We start from the raw sequence: 20,944 nt of genomic DNA on the forward strand, positions 1-20,944 counted from the left end.
TATGCAAGAAAAAAGAACCGATCCCTTTCTGGTCTCCATCATCGTTCCTTGAAGCACGTCTACCTTTCTATTTCTAAGTAGAACCAACAGCCACCTTTCCTGGACCAGCTGATGGGTTCTCCTCTGACCATTTACACCAACAGAACCCAGACCCAAATCTCCTTTACAGGTCACACATAACGTGCAGACGTTTATTCCCAGAACAGAACAGCTAACATAACTGAAGGAGATCCAGTGAAGAGATGAAGAGGGATGAGTGTAGAGCTGGGAGACAGAGTGGTTGCAGGATGCTGAGCAGTTGGATGGGGGTGAGGAAGGTGTTGGACGGGGGTGAGGAAGGTGTTGGATGGGGTGAGGAAGGTGTTGGATGGGGTGAGGAAGGTGTTGGATGAAGATGTGTTGGATGAGGATGAGGAAGGTGTTGGACGGGGGTGAGGAAGGTGTTGGACGGGGGTGAGGAAGGTGTTGGATGGGGTGAGGAAGGTGTTGGATGGGGGTGAGGAAGGTGTTGGATGAAGATGTGTTGGATGAGGATGAGGAAGGTGTTGGATGGGGGTGAGGAAGGTGTTGGATGGGGATGAGGAAGGTGTTGGATGGGGGTGAGGAAGGTGTTGGATGAAGATGGTGTTGGATGAGGATGAGGAAGGTGTTGGATGGGGATGAGGAAGGTGTTGGATGAGGATGAGGAAGGTGTTGGATGAGGATGAGGAAGGTGTTGGATGGGGATGAGGAAGGTGTTGGATGAGGATGAGGAAGGTGTTGGATGGGGGTGAGGAAGGTGTTGGATGAAGATGGTGTTGGATGAGGATGGTGTTGGATGAGGAAGGTGTTGGATGGGGGTGAGGAAGGTGTTGGATGGGGATGAGGAAGGTGTTGGATGAAGATGGTGTTGGATGAGGATGAGGAAGGTGTTGGATGAAGATGGTGTTGGATGAGGATGAGGAAGGTGTTGGATGGGGGTGAGGAAGGTGTTGGATGGGGATGAGGAAGGTGTTGGATGGGGGTGAGGAAGGTGTTGGATGGGGATGAGGAAGGTGTTGGATGAGGATGGTGTTGGATGGGGGTGAGGAAGGCGTTGAATGAGGATGAGGAAGGTGTTGGATGGGGGTGAGGAAGGTGTTGGATGAGGATGAGGAAGGTGTTGGATGGGGATGAGGAAGGTGTTGGATGAGGATGAGGAAGGTGTTGGATGAGGATGAGGAAGGTGTTGGATGAAGATGGTGTTGGATGAGGATGGTGTTGGATGAGGATGAGGAAGGTGTTGGATGGGGGTGAGGAAGGTGTTGGATGGGGATGAGGAAGGTGTTGGATGGGGGTGAGGAAGGCGTTGAATGAGGATGAGGAAGGTGTTGGATGGGGGTGAGGAAGGTGTTGGATGGGGATGAGGAAGGTGTTGGATGGGGGTGAGGAAGGTGTTGGATGAGGAAGGTGTTGGATGGGGATGAGGAAGGTGTTGGATGAGGATGAGGAAGGTGTTGGATGAGGATGAGGAAGGTGTTGGATGGGGATGAGGAAGGTGTTGGATGAGGATGAGGAAGGTGTTGGATGAAGATGGTGTTGGATGAGGATGGTGTTGGATGAGGAAGGTGTTGGATGGGGGTGAGGAAGGTGTTGGATGGGGATGAGGAAGGTGTTGGATGGGGGTGAGGAAGGCGTTGAATGAGGATGAGGAAGGTGTTGGATGGGGGTGAGGAAGGTGTTGGATGAGGAAGGTGTTGGATGGGGGTGAGGAAGGTGTTGGATGAGGATGAGGAAGGGGTTGGATGGGGATGAGGAAGGTGTTGGATGAGGATGAGGAAGGTGTTGGATGGGGATGAGGAAGGTGTTGGATGAGGATGAGGAAGGTGTTGGATGGGGGTGAGGAAGGTGTTGGATGAAGATGGTGTTGGATGAGGATGGTGTTGGATGAGGATGAGGAAGGTGTTGGATGGGGGTGAGGAAGGTGTTGGATGGGGATGAGGAAGGTGTTGGATGGGGGTGAGGAAGGCGTTGAATGAGGATGAGGAAGGTGTTGGATGGGGGTGAGGAAGGTGTTGGATGAGGAAGGTGTTGGATGGGGGTGAGGAAGGTGTTGGATGAGGAAGGTGTTGGATGGGGATGAGGAAGGTGTTGGATGAGGATGAGGAAGGTGTTGGATGGGGGTGAGGAAGTTGTTGGATGAAGATGGTGTTGGATGAGGATGGTGTTGGATGAGGATGAGGAAGGTGTTGGATGGGGATGAGGAAGGTGTTGGATGGGGGTGAGGAAGGTGTTGGATGAGGATGAGGAAGGTGTTGGATGGGGGTGAGGAAGGTGTTGGATGAGGAAGGTGTTGGATGGGGGTGAGGAAGGTGTTGGATGAGGAAGGTGTTGGATGGGGATGAGGAAGGTGTTGGATGAGGATGAGGAAGGTGTTGGATGGGGATGAGGAAGGTGTTGGATGGGGGTGAGGAAGGTGTTGGATGAGGATGAGGAAGGTGTTGGATGGGGATGAGGAAGGTGTTGGATGAGGATGAGGAAGGTGTTGGATGAGGATGAGGAAGGTGTTGGATGAAGATGGTGTTGGATGAGGATGGTATTGGATGAGGATGAGGAAGGTGTTGGATGGGGGTGAGGAAGGTGTTGGATGGGGATGAGGAAGGTGTTGGATGGGGGTGAGGAAGGCGTTGAATGAGGATGAGGAAGGTGTTGGATGGGGATGAGGAAGGTGTTGGATGGGGATGAGGAAGGTGTTGGATGGGGGTGAGGAAGGTGTTGGATGAGGAAGGTGTTGGATGGGGATGAGGAAGGTGTTGGATGAGGATGAGGAAGGTGTTGGATGAGGATGAGGAAGGTGTTGGATGGGGATGAGGAAGGTGTTGGATGAGGATGAGGAAGGTGTTGGATGGGGGTGAGGAAGGTGTTGGATGAAGATGGTGTTGGATGAGGATGGTGTTGGATGAGGAAGGTGTTGGATGGGGGTGAGGAAGGTGTTGGATGGGGATGAGGAAGGTGTTGGATGGGGGTGAGGAAGGCGTTGAATGAGGATGAGGAAGGTGTTGGATGGGGGTGAGGAAGGTGTTGGATGGGGGTGAGGAAGGTGTTGGATGAGGAAGGTGTTGGATGGGGTTGAGGAAGGTGTTGGATGAGGATGAGAAAGGTGTTGGATGGGGATGAGGAAGGTGTTGGATGAGGATGAGGAAGGTGTTGGATGGGGATGAGGAAGGTGTTGGATGAGGATGAGGAAGGTGTTGGATGGGGGTGAGGAAGGTGTTGGATGAAGATGGTGTTGGATGAGGATGGTGTTGGATGAGGATGAGGAAGGTGTTGGATGGGGGTGAGGAAGGTGTTGGATGGGGATGAGGAAGGTGTTGGATGGGGGTGAGGAAGGCGTTGAATGAGGATGAGGAAGGTGTTGGATGGGGGTGAGGAAGGTGTTGGATGAGGAAGGTGTTGGATGAGGATGAGGAAGGTGTTGGATGGGGGTGAGGAAGTTGTTGGATGAAGATGGTGTTGGATGAGGATGGTGTTGGATGAGGATGAGGAAGGTGTTGGATGGGGATGAGGAAGGTGTTGGATGGGGGTGAGGAAGGCGTTGGATGAGGAAGGTGTTGGATGGGGGTGAGGAAGGTGTTGGATGAGGAAGGTGTTGGATGGGGATGAGGAAGGTGTTGGATGAGGATGAGGAAGGTGTTGGATGGGGATGAGGAAGGTGTTGGATGGGGGTGAGGAAGGTGTTGGATGAGGATGAGGAAGGTGTTGGATGAAGATGGTGTTGGATGAGGATGAGGAAGGTGTTGGATGAAGATGGTGTTGGATGAGGATGGTGTTGGATGAGGAAGGTGTTGGATGGGGATGAGGAAGGTGTTGGATGAAGATGGTGTTGGATGAGGATGAGGAAGGTGTTGGATGAAGATGGTGTTGGATGAGGATGAGGAAGGTGTTGGATGGGGGTGAGGAAGGTGTTGGATGGGGATGAGGAAGGTGTTGGATGGGGTGAGGAAGGTGTTGGATGGGGATGAGGAAGGTGTTGGATGAGGATGGTGTTGGATGGGGGTGAGGAAGGTGTTGGATGAGGATGAGGAAGGTGTTGGATGGGGGTGAGGAAGGTGTTGGATGAGGATGAGGAAGGTGTTGGATGGGGATGAGGAAGGTGTTGGATGAGGATGAGGAAGGTGTTGGATGAGGATGAGGAAGGTGTTGGATGAAGATGGTGTTGGATGAGGATGGTGTTGGATGAGGATGAGGAAGGTGTTGGATGGGGGTGAGGAAGGTGTTGGATGGGGATGAGGAAGGTGTTGGATGGGGGTGAGGAAGGCGTTGAATGAGGATGAGGAAGGTGTTGGATGGGGGTGAGGAAGGTGTTGGATGGGGATGAGGAAGGTGTTGGATGGGGGTGAGGAAGGTGTTGGATGAGGAAGGTGTTGGATGGGGATGAGGAAGGTGTTGGATGAGGATGAGGAAGGTGTTGGATGAGGATGAGGAAGGTGTTGGATGGGGATGAGGAAGGTGTTGGATGAGGATGAGGAAGGTGTTGGATGGGGGTGAGGAAGGTGTTGGATGAAGATGGTGTTGGATGAGGATGGTGTTGGATGAGGAAGGTGTTGGATGGGGGTGAGGAAGGTGTTGGATGGGGATGAGGAAGGTGTTGGATGGGGGTGAGGAAGGCGTTGAATGAGGATGAGGAAGGTGTTGGATGGGGGTGAGGAAGGTGTTGGATGAGGAAGGTGTTGGATGGGGGTGAGGAAGGTGTTGGATGAGGATGAGGAAGGGGTTGGATGGGGATGAGGAAGGTGTTGGATGAGGATGAGGAAGGTGTTGGATGGGGATGAGGAAGGTGTTGGATGAGGATGAGGAAGGTGTTGGATGGGGGTGAGGAAGGTGTTGGATGAAGATGGTGTTGGATGAGGATGGTGTTGGATGAGGATGAGGAAGGTGTTGGATGGGGGTGAGGAAGGTGTTGGATGGGGATGAGGAAGGTGTTGGATGGGGGTGAGGAAGGCGTTGAATGAGGATGAGGAAGGTGTTGGATGGGGGTGAGGAAGGTGTTGGATGAGGAAGGTGTTGGATGGGGGTGAGGAAGGTGTTGGATGAGGAAGGTGTTGGATGGGGATGAGGAAGGTGTTGGATGAGGATGAGGAAGGTGTTGGATGGGGGTGAGGAAGTTGTTGGATGAAGATGGTGTTGGATGAGGATGGTGTTGGATGAGGATGAGGAAGGTGTTGGATGGGGATGAGGAAGGTGTTGGATGGGGGTGAGGAAGGCGTTGAATGAGGATGAGGAAGGTGTTGGATGGGGGTGAGGAAGGTGTTGGATGAGGAAGGTGTTGGATGGGGGTGAGGAAGGTGTTGGATGAGGAAGGTGTTGGATGGGGATGAGGAAGGTGTTGGATGAGGATGAGGAAGGTGTTGGACGGGGATGAGGAAGGTGTTGGATGGGGGTGAGGAAGGTGTTGGATGAGGATGAGGAAGGTGTTGGATGGGGATGAGGAAGGTGTTGGATGAGGATGAGGAAGGTGTTGGATGAGGATGAGGAAGGTGTTGGATGAAGATGGTGTTGGATGAGGATGGTATTGGATGAGGATGAGGAAGGTGTTGGATGGGGGTGAGGAAGGTGTTGGATGGGGATGAGGAAGGTGTTGGATGGGGGTGAGGAAGGCGTTGAATGAGGATGAGGAAGGTGTTGGATGGGGGTGAGGAAGGTGTTGGATGGGGATGAGGAAGGTGTTGGATGGGGGTGAGGAAGGTGTTGGATGAGGAAGGTGTTGGATGGGGATGAGGAAGGTGTTGGATGAGGATGAGGAAGGTGTTGGATGAGGATGAGGAAGGTGTTGGATGGGGATGAGGAAGGTGTTGGATGAGGATGAGGAAGGTGTTGGATGGGGGTGAGGAAGGTGTTGGATGAGGAAGGTGTTGGATGGGGGTGAGGAAGGTGTTGGATGGGGATGAGGAAGGTGTTGGATGGGGGTGAGGAAGGTGTTGGATGAGGAAGGTGTTGGATGGGGTTGAGGAAGGTGTTGGATGAGGATGAGAAAGGTGTTGGATGGGGATGAGGAAAGTGTTGGATGAGGATGAGGAAGGTGTTGGATGGGGATGAGGAAGGTGTTGGATGAGGATGAGGAAGGTGTTGGATGGGGGTGAGGAAGGTGTTGGATGAAGATGGTGTTGGATGAGGATGGTGTTGGATGAGGATGAGGAAGGTGTTGGATGGGGGTGAGGAAGGTGTTGGATGGGGATGAGGAAGGTGTTGGATGGGGGTGAGGAAGGCGTTGAATGAGGATGAGGAAGGTGTTGGATGGGGGTGAGGAAGGTGTTGGATGAGGAAGGTGTTGGATGAGGATGAGGAAGGTGTTGGATGGGGGTGAGGAAGTTGTTGGATGAAGATGGTGTTGGATGAGGATGGTGTTGGATGAGGATGAGGAAGGTGTTGGATGGGGATGAGGAAGGTGTTGGATGGGGGTGAGGAAGGCGTTGAATGAGGATGAGGAAGGTGTTGGATGGGGGTGAGGAAAGTGTTGGATGAGGAAGGTGTTGGATGGGGGTGAGGAAGGTGTTGGATGAGGAAGGTGTTGGATGGGGATGAGGAAGGTGTTGGATGAGGATGAGGAAGGTGTTGGATGGGGATGAGGAAGGTGTTGGATGGGGGTGAGGAAGGTGTTGGATGAGGATGAGGAAGGTGTTGGATGGGGATGAGGAAGGTGTTGGATGAGGATGAGGAAGGTGTTGGATGGGGGTGAGGAAGGTGTTGGATGAAGATGGTGTTGGATGAGGATGGTGTTGGATGAGGATGAGGAAGGTGTTGGATGGGGGTGAGGAAGGTGTTGGATGGGGATGAGGAAGGTGTTGGATGGGGGTGAGGAAGGCGTTGAATGAGGATGAGGAAGGTGTTGGATGGGGGTGAGGAAGGTGTTGGATGGGGATGAGTAAGGTGTTGGATGGGGGTGAGGAAGGTGTTGGATGAGGAAGGTGTTGGATGGGGATGAGGAAGGTGTTGGATGAGGATGAGGAAGGTGTTGGATGGGGATGAGGAAGGTGTTGGATGAGGATGAGAAAGGTGTTGGATGGGGGTGAGGAAGGTGTTGGATGAGGATGGTGTTGGATGAGGATGGTGTTGGATGAGGATGAGGAAGGTGTTGGATGGGGGTGAGGAAGGTGTTGGATGGGGATGAGGAAGGTGTTGGATGGGGGTGAGGAAGGCGTTGAATGAGGATGAGGAAGGTGTTGGATGGGGGTGAGGAAGGTGTTGGATGGGGGTGAGGAAGGTGTTGGATGGGGGTGAGGAAGGTGTTGGATGGGGGTGAGGAAGGTGTTGGATGAGGAAGGTGTTGGATGGGGGTGAGGAAGGTGTTGGATGAGGATGAGGAAGGTGTTGGATGGGGGTGAGGAAGGTGTTGGATGAGGATGAGGAAGGTGTTGGATGGGGGTGAGGGAGGTGTTGGATGAGGATGAGGAAGGTGTTGGATGGGGGTGAGGAAGGTGTTGGATGAAGATGGTGTTGGATGAGGATGGTGTTGGATGAGGATGAGGAAGGTGTTGGATGGGGGTGAGGAAGGTGTTGGATGGGGATGAGGAAGGTGTTGGATGGGGGTGAGGAAGGCGTTGAATGAGGATGAGGCAGGTGTTGGATGGGGGTGAGGAAGGTGTTGGATGAGGATGAGGAAGGTGTTGGATGGGGGTGAGGAAGGTGTTGGATGGGGATGAGGAAGGTGTTGGATGGGGGTGAGGAAGGTGTTGGATGAGGAAGGTGTTGGACGGGGATGAGGAAGGTGTTGGATGGGGGTGAGGAAGGTGTTGGATGGGGGTGAGGAAGGTGTTGGATGGGGGTGAGGAAGGTGTTGGATGGGGGTGAGGAAGGTGTTGGATGGGGGTGAGGAAGGTGTTGGATGAGGATGAGGAAGGTGTTGGATGGGGGTGATGGATGAGGATGAGGAAGGTGTTGGATGGGGGTGAGGAAGGTGTTGGATGAAGATGGTGTTGGATGAGGATGGTGTTGGATGAGGATGAGGAAGGTGTTGGATGGGGGTGAGGAAGGTGTTGGATGGGGATGAGGAAGGTGTTGGATGGGGGTGAGGAAGGTGTTGGATGAGGATGAGGAAGGTGTTGGATGGGGGTGAGGAAGGTGTTGGATGAGGATGAGGAAGGTGTTGGATGGGGGTGATGGATGAGGATGAGGAAGGTGTTGGATGGGGGTGAGGAAGGTGTTGGATGAAGATGGTGTTGGATGAGGATGGTGTTGGATGAGGATGAGGAAGGTGTTGGATGGGGGTGAGGAAGGTGTTGGATGGGGATGAGGAAGGTGTTGGATGGGGGTGAGGAAGGCGTTGCATGAGGATGAGGAAGGTGTTGGATGGGGGTGAGGAAGGTGTTGGATGGGGATGAGTAAGGTGTTGGATGGGGGTGAGGAAGGTGTTGGATGAGGAAGGTGTTGGATGGGGATGAGGAAGGTGTTGGATGAGGATGAGGAAGGTGTTGGATGGGGATGAGGAAGGTGTTGGATGAGGATGAGAAAGGTGTTGGATGGGGGTGAGGAATGTGTTGGATGAGGATGGTGTTGGATGAGGATGGTGTTGGATGAGGATGAGGAAGGTGTTGGATGGGGGTGAGGAAGGTGTTGGATGGGGATGAGGAAGGTGTTGGATGGGGGTGAGGAAGGCGTTGAATGAGGATGAGGAAGGTGTTGGATGGGGGTGAGGAAGGTGTTGGATGGGGGTGAGGAAGGTGTTGGATGGGGGTGAGGAAGGTGTTGTATGAGGAAGGTGTTGGATGGGGGTGAGGAAGGTGTTGGATGAGGATGAGGAAGGTGTTGGATGGGGGTGAGGAAGGTGTTGGATGAGGATGAGGAAGGTGTTGGATGGGGGTGAGGAAGGTGTTGGATGAAGATGGTGTTGGATGAGGATGGTGTTGGATGAGGATGAGGAAGGTGTTGGATGGGGGTGAGGAAGGTGTTGGATGGGGAGGAGGAAGGTGTTGGATGGGGGTGAGGAAGGCGTTGAATGAGGATGAGGAAGGTGTTGGATGGGGGTGAGGAAGGTGTTGGATGGGGATGAGGAAGGTGTTGGATGGGGGTGAGGAAGGTGTTGGATGAGGAAGGTGTTGGACGGGGATGAGGAAGGTGTTGGATGGGGGTGAGGAAGGTGTTGGATGGGGGTGAGGAAGGTGTTGGATGGGGGTGAGGAAGGTGTTGGATGAGGAAGGTGTTGGATGGGGGTGAGGAAGGTGTTGGATGAGGATGAGGAAGGTGTTGGATGGGGGTGAGGAAGGTGTTGGATGAGGATGAGGAAGGTGTTGGATGGGGGTGAGGAAGGTGTTGGATGAAGATGGTGTTGGATGAGGATGGTGTTGGATGAGGATGAGGAAGGTGTTGGATGGGGGTGAGGAAGGTGTTGGATGGGGATGAGGAAGGTGTTGGATGGGGGTGAGGAAGGCGTTGAATGAGGATGAGGAAGGTGTTGGATGAGGATGAGGAAGGTGTTGGATGGGGTGAGGAAGGTGTTGGATGGGGATGAGGAAGGTGTTGGATGGGGGTGAGGAAGGCGTTGAATGAGGATGAGGAAGGTGTTGGATGGGGGTGAGGAAGGTGTTGGATGAGGAAGGTGTTGGATGGGGGTGAGGAAGGTGTTGGATGAGGATGAGGAAGGTGTTGGATGGGGATGAGGAAGGTGTTGGATGGGGATGAGGAAGGTGTTGGATGAGGATGAGGAAGGTGTTGGATGGGGATGAGGAAGGTGTTGGATGGGGATGAGGAAGGTGTTGGATGAGGATGAGGAAGGTGTTGGATGAGGATGAGGAAGGTGTTGGATGAGGAAGGTGTTGGATGAGGAAGGCGTTGGATGAGGAAGACATGGCTACATACAAAGATATTTGGTCCAGAAGCAGTGCTAAGAGGGCCGGCCAAGGCCTGGAAGAAATCAGGAGGCTTAGCAAAGATGAGCTCCTCGTCCTCCTCAAAATCTGCTAGAGTTTTTAACAGGTCAGGAGGTAGGAAAGGCGAGCTCTTGTCCTAGTGAGAGAGGAAGAACGGAGGAAGAAAAAGGGAGAAAAGAAAGAGTGCAAGCCAGTGAGAACAGTGGAACGAAGGAAAAGTTACACTGGTAATTAGGGTCTAAACTGCAACATTTTACTGCAGAATAGATCCTTATTGTCAGGAACTGAAACATCTAGACCCGGCACATCTGGTCTAAAGCCTCAGGCTGCAGCATGAGCTTCTGTCTCTTTCATGCAGTTCCCTAAACTGACCAGCAGGTGGTGAAAAGGAAGAAACTGCAGCAAAGCAGAGAAAAATACTCAGGAAGGACAGTGTCATCTTCTCTCAGCTGACCTCAAATGTGGCTCCTCGGGGCCCTGCAGGAACCTCCTGCTCTCCACACAACCCACCAGGCGGAGGCCTCTTCATCCTCTCTACCATCATTGCCAACCCCTCCCCCATCCTGTCCATACGGTAGGATGGCTCCCAGTAGAAGTCCTGCATCTTGACGTCAGGGAACTTCATCTTCTTGTCCAAGTTGGAGATCTGAGGCTGAGCGGGCTGCTGCAGCTGCTGTTCATACAGCTTCAGAGGATCCTGAGCTCCCATGAAGAAGGCCTGCTGCTGCTGCTGAGGCTGCTTCATGCACATCTTCTGCAGGGCCGCCTGAGACTGGCTCCACATGGGTGCCGGCTGGTCCTGGACCTGCATGTACTGCATATACAGAGAGGGAAACATTCAGCTGGGAACGGTTCTGACAGAGTTGTACCATGTACCAGGGTGTGGCTCAGAGGAAGGTGAGGGTCATGTGACCTACCTGCTGCAGTCCCGGGTGGTGAGGCGGACTCTTGCCCATCCCAACCTGCTGCACCGGTTTGGTGGGTGACTGCTGCTGCTGACTCAGGGCCTGAACCTGCAGCTGGACCGACTGCTGCAGGGCCTGCTGGGGGGATGGCTGCTGCTGCTGGGCCGGGGAGGGGACCTGGTTCATGGGCCCCGGGCCCTGGCCTGAGGACCCTGGCCCCGAAGGTCTCTGCTGGCTGTAGGGAATGTGGGACTGCTTCCCGGCCTGGGTGCCCGCCTGGTTGTGAACAGCTGATTGGAGGAAAGAAGCAGGCACCGACACTCCCGTGGAGAAGGTGAATCCTGGATTCACCTGGAGTCCTGGGAACGCCACAGGAGGAGGGATCACATAGGCTGAGGGTGGGAAACCTGCCGAACAAGCAAACAGGAAGATAACATTTCAATCTGCTGTCACAGCAAAGAACTGACTGGGCTTTTTCCATCAGTTTTTTTTCTGTATTCTCAGCCCAGAGCAGAACCCTGAAGTTCTGGTGGTGACGTTGGCTTCTGATCCAGGTTAATAACTGCCTGGTCGACCAAATGGTTGACCACATTTTGAATCACTAAATTTCAAAGAAGGGAGTGTCTTACCTAACTCAAACTGATTAAGCCATCTCTACCATTTGGTGTAAGTATGTAAGGCTAAAAAGATCCACCAGATGGCACTGTGATCATAAATGGTAGGTTGATCTTTCCCTCCTCCAACCAGGAAGTCAAAAACTAAAAAATCAAGCATGGGATCATGACTGTTTCTGGACAAACTGTGAAAGGTTTGTATATTTTCTTTTACATATTTTGGTGATAAAGGCCTGAGTAAACAGAATTATGACCCTTGATGCAGCATAAAACTCATATAAAATTTAAAAAAAATGTTTTAGAAACATGCTTGACCAAACGGTTGATTTGTCACTTCATGGTATGGGTAGCAAATTTAAGCTAATGTAATTAAAACCGATAACATGCCATGAAATCGACTTACTCAAACAAACTAGTTTATCTATTTCTGTAAATATGACTCATTAAGTGTTAGTACATCATGATATGCTAAAAACCTTTTCCTGTTGCTTACTTTTTTCTTTATAAGTTGATCTAAATCACTGTGATAAAAATGCCACAAAAATGTAGAAATCATAATTACCTCAATACCATTTAACTAAATACCACTAACTGGTGTACTAATATTTCTACCCCTCTTTGAGATGCTTCGAGAACAATGTCTACTGATACCATCTACTTACAAGCACAGTATAGATGAGGTCATGGTAGCATATAAAGGCACAAGGACTGGCAATCTCCGACAATATATTGCCAACAAGCCAGATAAGTGGTGCTTCAAATTGTTTTGTCGAGCAAGTTCATCTGGCATAATCCATGACTTGCTCCTGTACCAAGGGGTCTCCACATTCTTCAATGTTGCCCACAGTGAACAGGAACAAAGGCTACCTCTAGGAGCCAAACTGGTGACCACACTATGAAAAACCATAAAACAGCCTCAGCTGTCTGTTGTCTTCTGTGACAACTTCTTTACAAGTTTCAGCTTGGTCCAGAGCTTGCAAACGTCTTTGAGTGTCAAGTGCATTGGTACCGTAAGACCAAACCGCACTGGTGGAGCTCCTTTGATGGCAGACAAAGAACTAATGAAAAAGGTCAGTGGAGCCTATGATTGCAGGTCGACTGAAGGGGTAATTGCAGTCAAATGGTTTGACAACAAATGTGTCAACCTTCTGAGCAATGCCTATGGGATCATGCCTCTTTCAACTGTCAACCGGTGGAGCAAGGAGTCTAGCGCAAAGATCGCTATCCCATGTCCGTCACTCATCCCTGCTTATAATGAGCATATGGGGGGAATTGATCTTTCTGACATGCTGGTTCACCTGTACAAGACCCCAGCTAAGTCAAGACGATGGTATATTCCCCTATTTGGATATATCCTTGACCTGTGCGTTGCAAATTCCTGGCTGGTCTACAAGAGGGAATGTGGCCTTCTCAACCACAAGTTGATGTCTCTCAAAAGGTTCCGCCTGGCAGTCGCCCACAGCTTGAACCAAGCCAACAAGCCAGTATCCAGAGTTGGCTGACCATCATTCACTTCTTCCCTCTCACAGAAGAAACGATATACCCCAAGACTCTCACAACCAAAACCACAACCAGATGTGCGCTATGATAATGTGGGACACTGGCCTCTTCATTCTGACAAGCGGGAACGATGCAACCTATGCCCAAAGGGTGTATCAAGGTGGAAATGTCAAAAGTGCAATGTTTTCTTGTGTTTGAGCACAAACCAGGAGTGCTTTATAACATATCACTAAAAGTGAATATCTGAAAACAACAGCGCTATTGCACAATCACACCACTGAGGTGTGTTGACTTGCAGAGTTTAGAAATTTAGTATTTTCATAAGTTTGGCACTGTTTTATTGTGCAGTTTTTCAAAGTTTTCAAAATCACTAATAGTTCATTTAATCCACAAGAATTTGGATCTTGTACCTCAAAAATGTGAGTGCTGTTGTCTCACAAATGAGATTTATTGAGATTTAGAAGCAGGACATTTTTTTTGTCTTGTGTTTTGCACTACCATTATTTTGTTTTTGTAGAAAAATGAATGTTTTGCACAAGGGCACTTAATCAGAAGTTGACTAAATGCGAGAGTTTTGTACTGTTGCACTTTGTTACAGATGCAGTCAGCCTGAATAAGTGTAAATGCATAATTTCATTGTTTGAAACTGTATTTTCATTCGTTGAAATGAAATGAAGCAATGTTTTGTTGCAAACTACCAGAAATAAAGTATATCCAATGCCCTGGATATTCTTTTTTGCATTTTTTTATTTATAAATTACCATGTTTATGTTACTTTTTCTACTGTTTGTGCAATTAATTTGGAATTTTGCACTTTAACCATGAAGTGACATCTCGACCATTTGGTAGAGGTAAATATTTTTACATGTAAAGTGTATGTAATAGAAAAAATCGTTGATTTTTGTTATAAGTAACCCAAGGACATAAGAAATGCAAAAAAATAATTTTTTCACAGTGTTTTTCTTAGTGGGGTAGTTAAAGGGTTAAGGGATGTTTCCAAGTTTTCTGTGTTTCTCCATCAGCTCTCTTTTACCATCTTTAATGGGTAATCTCACACTGGACAGAGGTTGGTGACCTTTGTGACCTTTTTCTAAGAACAGATTAAATGGTTCTAATGGCAGCTAAAGCAGAACCTTGGGCCCAGTTTAAAACCCTGAACTGCTTGGCCAGGGTTGCATGTGAAAGATGCAGGACAATGGCTGGAGTTGGAGATCCCTGATCTGGAGGTCTGGTGTCTCAGGAGGTTCTGCTCCGTTAAACTCAAGTTGTGATGCGGCAAATCAAAGAGAAATTTAAGCTCTTAATGTTTTTAGATCATTCAGATCTTTAAGAAAAAGGGATAAATTCTGGAAACTCATTTTCCGTGCTCAGTTTAATTTTTCCCGCGCTAACTCTGGGGAATAATAAAAGTAACTTCCAGACTTTTCCAGACGGCGTTTAAAGGTTTGATGGTTGGATCTCATATCTTAACGTCAGACAGGAACCGGAGCCGACTTGCTCTACAGGGATAAACGTACCGGGTCTGCTGGGCAGAGGTGGGAACGCTCCAGGATGATGGATTGGGATGAACTGGGATGAGCATGTGGTCTGAGTCTGTGTGACTGGAGTCTTCTTGACCTCGGAAACCGGAGTCTTTCTCAGCTCCGTCTGAGCCTTCACCTGATGAAGAACAATCATTACTGATTGGATCAGAACCTGTGTAGAATATTTAAACCAGGTAACATTTATGATCCCAACCTGTTTTCCAACATCAGCTGTTTTCTCATGCCCAGCCTTCTTCATCTCGCTCTTCCTCTTCCCGTCCCTCTTCATCTCTCCTTTCCCGGCAGCCGTCCCGTTTCCTTTAGGGAACTCCCGGCGCTCCTTGCTGAATTCTTTCTGCGGGTGGTTCCGTGCCGGCTCTTGGCTCTGCTCTCTGGGTTTGATGTTTTCCTTGAAGGTGACGACGGGCCGCTCGCTGCTGTCGGACCACGAGCTCTGAGTCTTCCCGGCGGACAGCACCGATTTCAGGCCCGAGTTGCCGCTATCGTTCTGGGTCTGCTCGCCGTTGGATGACTCCTGCAGCACCGGAGCATCCCTCTCCTGCGGCTCCTCGATGGCCTCCTCTGGAATGTCAGTGAGGAAGAGGAGGAGGCCGTCCTCGTTCACTTGGCACTGGATCAGCCTGCAGAGACGGGACAGAGGTTCTGTAGTGACAGGTTGTCAGAGGTTCTGAGGCACGCAGAGAGGTGAAGCAGTAGAACTCACCCCGGCTGGTTGTCCGCCACCCATTTTCCCAGAGCTGTGAGCCGCTGGTGGCGGGCGTGCACCGGCAGACCGTCCCGATCCACCAGGATTCCCTGATGACCTTTTGTGAAGTCCAGACACCTGAAACATCCACAGAGATCACAACAAGTTCACTTTGCAGTCTTCAGGTTGGTTCTGAGACATTAAAGAGGAGGTCAGTACCTGAGAGCGGGTCGCAGAGCCAAGAAACCCTGGAGCTCAAACTCCTCCGGCAGGGGCATCGCTGTGGACGAAACAAACGCACCCTCAGATTCAACTAACCTCTGAGCTTCCTCAGATCATCCAAACTCTTTATTTCACTAATAAACATTTGGAACAATCGGTCTTCAGTTCTTCAGTTGTTATACCTGAGGAAGAGGAGGACAGATCTTCCTCTCTGGGCTGAAAGCTGTTGAGGATGGACACCAGCCACGGCCAGATACTGCAGAGACAGAAAGAAGACATAGTCTCAGAGGTTCCAGCCCCATGTTACATGAAGAACAAGAAGGTGAACCTACTACTTCCTCTTCTCCACTGCAGCCTCCTGGAAGATGCTGGGCCTCAGTTTGAGCCAGTCCAAAGACAGCTTGATAGCCGGCAGAGGACACTCCCCCATGATCTCCTCCCCCTGGTTCTTGTTGAGCAGAACCCGGCTGCACATCACTCCCAGGAAGGACACTGAGGAGACAAGACGACACGTCAGCTTTCAGTGAAAACCGCTCAGAAGAACCTCAGAGTTCTGCTGAATGATTAAAAACCTGGATAAATTTATCCCAGACTGCTTTGCTTCAGTTCCCAAAGCCAGTTAGGCAGCTCCAGCCAATCACACGCCTTGTTTGACAGCAGTTTAAATCGTATTGCTGTCAGTTGATCTAGACACCAGACAGTACAGGAAACAGAAGGTCTCCGTGGATCTTCCGGTTAGATTTAAAAACAAAAACCCGGACCATGTTTTTGCCACCTGACACACAGTCAGTCCAGGAAAACAGCAGCAGGTAAGAGACCTCCTCGGTCAGCAATTTAACAGCAACTTTAACAGCTATTTAGCTGCTAAATAGCTGTTAAAGTTGCTCCTAACTGTGGAACAATGGCAGCTTTGGTTCAGCTGGAGGACATCACCAATGGAAGAGGTCAGAGGTCCTCCTGACCTGCTGGGACATGATGATGCATGGCTCATCAGCTGGTTCAGATTGTCCTGGACAATCATCTTGGAGCTCCGCATGGAGCTGACCTCAGTGGTCCAGAGGGAAACCAGGAAGAACCATGGGTTTCTGGTACCAGTTCCAGTTCTCACTACCTTGTGATCCTTTCAACCGGAGCTTCTCAGAGGGAGCTGACTAACGGGTCGGGTCATCCATGAACCGGGGCATGCCAGCCATATGGGTCGGCCTCATCCTGATGTTGCTCAGATATAGAAAGTTCCCCTAAACTCAGGCTCTCATTGGCAGCAAGGAGCTGATTTCTGAATGTAATCAGATCTATGGACTGGACCCATACTGCTATAGGGGCCCCATCTGGAAGTCAATATGTTTTAATGAATAGAAAGTATCTTCATTCAATAAATGTTCAACCTATTAGTGATGCACTGATGTGTCTCACTAATACAACAATGGCCTCCTCTACCCATGATTCCTTTCTACTATAATAATAATTAGAATTATTGTAACTCTAATAGTTGTGTTGGGACCAAACCTCCATCAGGCTCCTGGGTGATGGAGGTTTCTAGGTCATTATTGGTGGGACGTCCTGAATGGTTTTAATGGTTTAAAGTTCTTCACATAGAGTGTGTGGTGAAAGTCTTCCTCATAGAAAGAAAGGAGACATATTCACCTCATAATAATGATCAGCATTGAGCTATGATTAATCTCAGTGCAGCAGCTAGATGGCGCCGTTTGGATTTAATGCAGACATTATAGAACTAAACGGGTTCGGGCCGACAAGCGTTTTATTTTCATTCAGGTTTGAGTCACTGATTTATTCAAGAAGTTGTTGGTTTGCTGTAATTCACAAACATACCTCATGGTCTAGTCAAAGTCTTTCATAAGTCTTTTCATGTTTCTCCACCGAAAGGAACTGGTTCTGTTCTTTGATTGTCACAGCACCGTTGCCATGGTTATTTGGACACATGGTGGAAGACTCCTGGTTATTTATACTCAGTTCACCACAGAGTGGGATGTATGAAGGCTACGTGTGACACGTCTACACAGTTTCTACATCTGAATTATGGTATAAAAGCTGCGCACTGCTCAGAACATGAAGGCCTGGTTGGTGTGTTCTGTTTGTACTCAGAAGTCAGAAGATGAAACACAGCGTCCCCTGAGGTCGAAGGTTCCTGGTCAACACAATCTGGCTGCTGTCATACGGTTTAATCTGTATTTGTGAGCATGTTCCTTTCATGTTTAGATGGATGAAGACAGATTATCGGTCTGGGTTGATCACATTAAGGAGCCTCCTCACCAGCACATCAATTAGCAAATTCTGCTGGTTTTCTGGCATCATTTCCAGATCTGAGCTCCAAAACTGTCCTAAAATATCAAATTATTGAACTTTTTCTTTGTTTGTTTATGGCTGTGCTTTCCCTTTCCTTCGTGTTTCTGTCACATCATGGTGAAACCAGCTGGAAGTGGACCTGCTGAGATTGGGCCAACTGGTAACTGGTAACTGGCAACTGGTCCGTCTCCAACGTCTGTGTTGGTAGACCTTTGGGGGCCACCATGTTGACTAAAATACTGACTCAAACCAGTAGATCAGTTTAAACAATCTTTAAAAATATGGATCTGAAAAGTGTGGTGTGCATTTGGGGTACATCTCCACCAGCATTAAACATCCACTCTACTTTGTAAAACAGCACAAGCTGAATCACATTGGATGGAGAACATCTGAGAACATCAGTTTACAAGTCTTGCCACAGATTCTCAGTTGGATTGAGGTCTGGACTTTGACTATGCCATTCTAACACCAGACTCTGCTATGATCTAAACTATCCATCGTTTCTCTGGCTGAATGTTCAGGGTGGTTGTTCTGCTGGAAGGTGAACCTTCACCTCAGTCTCAGGTCTCTAACAAGTTTAGTTAGAGGCTGCAGGAGGTGCTCTCCTTGCTGTCAGTTTAGGTGGACCTCCATGTCTTGGTAGGTCTGCAGGTGATCCATCCTCTCTCCATGTTCAGATGATCAACTGAACAGAGCTCTGGGAGATGTTTAAAGCTTGGGATGTTGTTCTAGAACCTCACCCGGCTTTAAACTGAACCAGAACTTTCTCCCTGACCTGTCTGCTGTGTTCCTTCATGATGCTGTTTGTTCTCTAATGTTCTCTAAGGAACCTCTGAGGTCAGAAACAGAACAGCCTCAGCTAGACTCTGGTTACTGGTTAGGTGACTTCTGAAGGCAGATGTTTGTTCAGATTTTCATTTTGAAGCATCAGAGTAACATCAGCTGAAGCCAAAAGATTTAAAACCGTGAATGATTTTTCCTGGTTCCTGGTGTGGTGTCCTGTGTGTAACTTTACTGTGATTATAATGCATGAAGAAAGCCCTCAATGTGGCGGACCCAGTGTGTCTGTGGTTCTTACTGAAGAGTCCGAGCAGCTGGAACCAGCTGATCTGCTGCTCGCCGCTGCAGCTCGGCTCGTTGCTGTCCGCCGTCAGGTCTCGGAGGTGATGCAGCTCAAACAGGTTGATGACGGTGATGTGGACAAGCTGCTGGGAGCTGAAGGCTTTCTGCAGGATCAGCCTCTGCACCAACACACACACACACATTATGATGCATGAGTTCAGCGTTCAGAGAGTCCAGGTCAGGCTGTAAGCAGGTAAAACTGATGTACCTGAAACTGCTCCTCCAGCTTCTCTCTCAGAGCGTCCAGTTTATCCAGACTCTTACTCAGGTAGACGTGGCCGTGAAACTTGATGAACGCTTTGATGAAATCGGACACGCTCCACTTGGTTTTCACCTCATCACGACTACAGAGACACATAGGAAGCAGTTATACTGAGGGAAGGTCACAGTGAATCCTTCTCTGCAGCATCAGAACACAGCTCCACCATGCTGGGAGGCGGGTGGTGGCTTTGGAGCGGTACCTTTCCAGAGCCTTGGACAGAGCCTTCTGCAGGTTGGTGGAAGCTGCCGGGAACGGGAACTTGACGGCGATGCTGCGACAGTAGTAGAAGATGGTTGTGAGGTGGTCTCCTTTGGAGGAGGCCAGGATGGCCAGCTGGTTGTAGGGCTGACCTGCAGAGGAACCACAGGAACATCACAGCAGGAGGAAACTACAAACATGGCTGCAGATTCAGCGGTCAGTCACAGGAACCAGATCTACCAGGAGGTCATCAGCAGAGATTCAAACCATACTTTCAACAACCAACTTCAGCTGGAGCCTGAGCTCTCATGTTTTTCCAAGAAAATCACCTTTTATTAATCAAATGAGCTGCAAAATGAATAGATATATACATAGATATATATTCACGCCATAGTTTAGGTCGGAAATAAAAATTCTGTCCTTCAAATTTTGCTTTCATCAAAGAATCCTCCATTTGCAGCAATTACAGCTTTGAGACCTTTGGTATTCTAGTTTTAGGTTTGTGGAGGTGAACGGAGGTGAAAGTTCACTCCATGCTTCCTGAAGCACCTCCCACACGTTGGATTGTCTTGATGGGCACTTATTACGCACCATATGGTCAAACTGGTCCCACAGTAATGACTGTGCTGGCCACGACACTAAAGACTGCTTCTTCCATGAATGGTTCTTGCTTAGTTTAGAACTATGCTTTGGATCTTGTAGAACAAAACTGGATCCAATCCACATGGCCTGAAAGCCTTTCTTCAATATTCCCTGTATCCTGTACAAATCTCCCACTTCACCAGCACCATGGCAACCCCAGACCATCACGTTTCCTCCACCATGCCTGACAGACAGCATGAAGCGCTCCTCTAGCATCTCCTCATTTTATCTGCGTCTCACAAATGTTCTTCTTTGTGATCCAAACACCTCACACTTAGATTCGTCTGTCCATAACACCCTTTTCCAATCTTCCTCTGTCCAATGTTTGTGTTCTTCTGCCCATCCTAAGCTTTTCCTTTTGCTGTCTAGTCTCAGATTAGGTTTTTTCTTTGCTTCTGTACCAAGAATGCCAGCATCCTGAAGTGACCTCTTCACTGCTGATGCTGAGACTGGTGTTGTTCAGGAACCATTTAATGAAGTTCCTGATTGAAGACCTGTGGGGCGTCTGTTTCTTAAACTAGAGACTCTGATGTTCTTATCCTCCTGCTCAGGTGTGCACTTCTCCTCCTCTTCTGGTTAGAGCCAGTTTGTGCTTTTCTTTGAAGGGAGAAGTGAACACGTTGGATGAGATCTTTAGTTTCTTGGTGGTTTCTGACTGGGAATATCCCTCATTCCTGTTCCTGTTTTCTGGTGATGCTCCAGATCAACTCGTCGAATGAAGACCAATTTTATGGTTTTTATAATCAGTAGAACCACCTTCAGCTGTGCTGGACTTTTTAAATGATCAGTTAGCCTTTTAACATGATTAGTTTGGATTGGCTGACAGAATGTCCCACAGGAACAAGGAAGTGATTGTTGTGCCGTATTCTGCTTTATGGATCATTCAGAACATTAAATTCTCTAGACTGCTTTTCTACAGAATTTAATGTTATTTTAATGGAACAAACTTTTATTGAAAATAAGGACGTTTCTAGGTGACCCCAAACTTTTGAGCGGTGGTATATGTGGGACCCGGCCAGAACAGTCTGACCTCTCATATCGCCATGGAAACGCTGATTTGTCACAGAAACAAAAATGGGTCGAATCAACTTTTTACATTAGTTCGATGGATTAATGAGCAGAAAC

The 20,944-nt window shown here is 49.3% G+C and overlaps 1 protein-coding gene across 2 annotated transcripts in view; it reads right to left on the minus strand.

Moving 5' to 3' along the window:
- The window catches only part of smg7 (SMG7 nonsense mediated mRNA decay factor), a 32,489-nt gene that overhangs the window by 6,337 nt on the left and 5,208 nt on the right, over nt 1–20,944 (minus strand). The window contains exons 7-18 of one of the 2 annotated variants that reach the window (XM_047367075.1): nt 19,179–19,329; nt 18,926–19,061; nt 18,674–18,836; nt 15,624–15,783; nt 15,474–15,547; nt 15,289–15,349; nt 15,088–15,207; nt 14,578–15,004; nt 14,358–14,499; nt 10,739–11,133; nt 10,276–10,635; nt 9,811–9,957 (exon numbers count right to left, since the gene is read on the minus strand). In XM_047367075.1, coding sequence (XP_047223031.1) covers nt 9,811–9,957; nt 10,276–10,635; nt 10,739–11,133; nt 14,358–14,499; nt 14,578–15,004; nt 15,088–15,207; nt 15,289–15,349; nt 15,474–15,547; nt 15,624–15,783; nt 18,674–18,836; nt 18,926–19,061; nt 19,179–19,329 — 2,336 coding nt within the window. The remainder of the gene's footprint in view (nt 1–9,810; nt 9,958–10,275; nt 10,636–10,738; nt 11,134–14,357; nt 14,500–14,577; nt 15,005–15,087; nt 15,208–15,288; nt 15,350–15,473; nt 15,548–15,623; nt 15,784–18,673; nt 18,837–18,925; nt 19,062–19,178; nt 19,330–20,944) is intronic. The other variant, XM_047367076.1, reaches the window with a different exon arrangement.

Source organism: Girardinichthys multiradiatus, chromosome 6 (genome assembly GCF_021462225.1).
Source record: "Girardinichthys multiradiatus isolate DD_20200921_A chromosome 6, DD_fGirMul_XY1, whole genome shotgun sequence".
NCBI lineage: Eukaryota > Metazoa > Chordata > Actinopteri > Cyprinodontiformes > Goodeidae > Girardinichthys > Girardinichthys multiradiatus.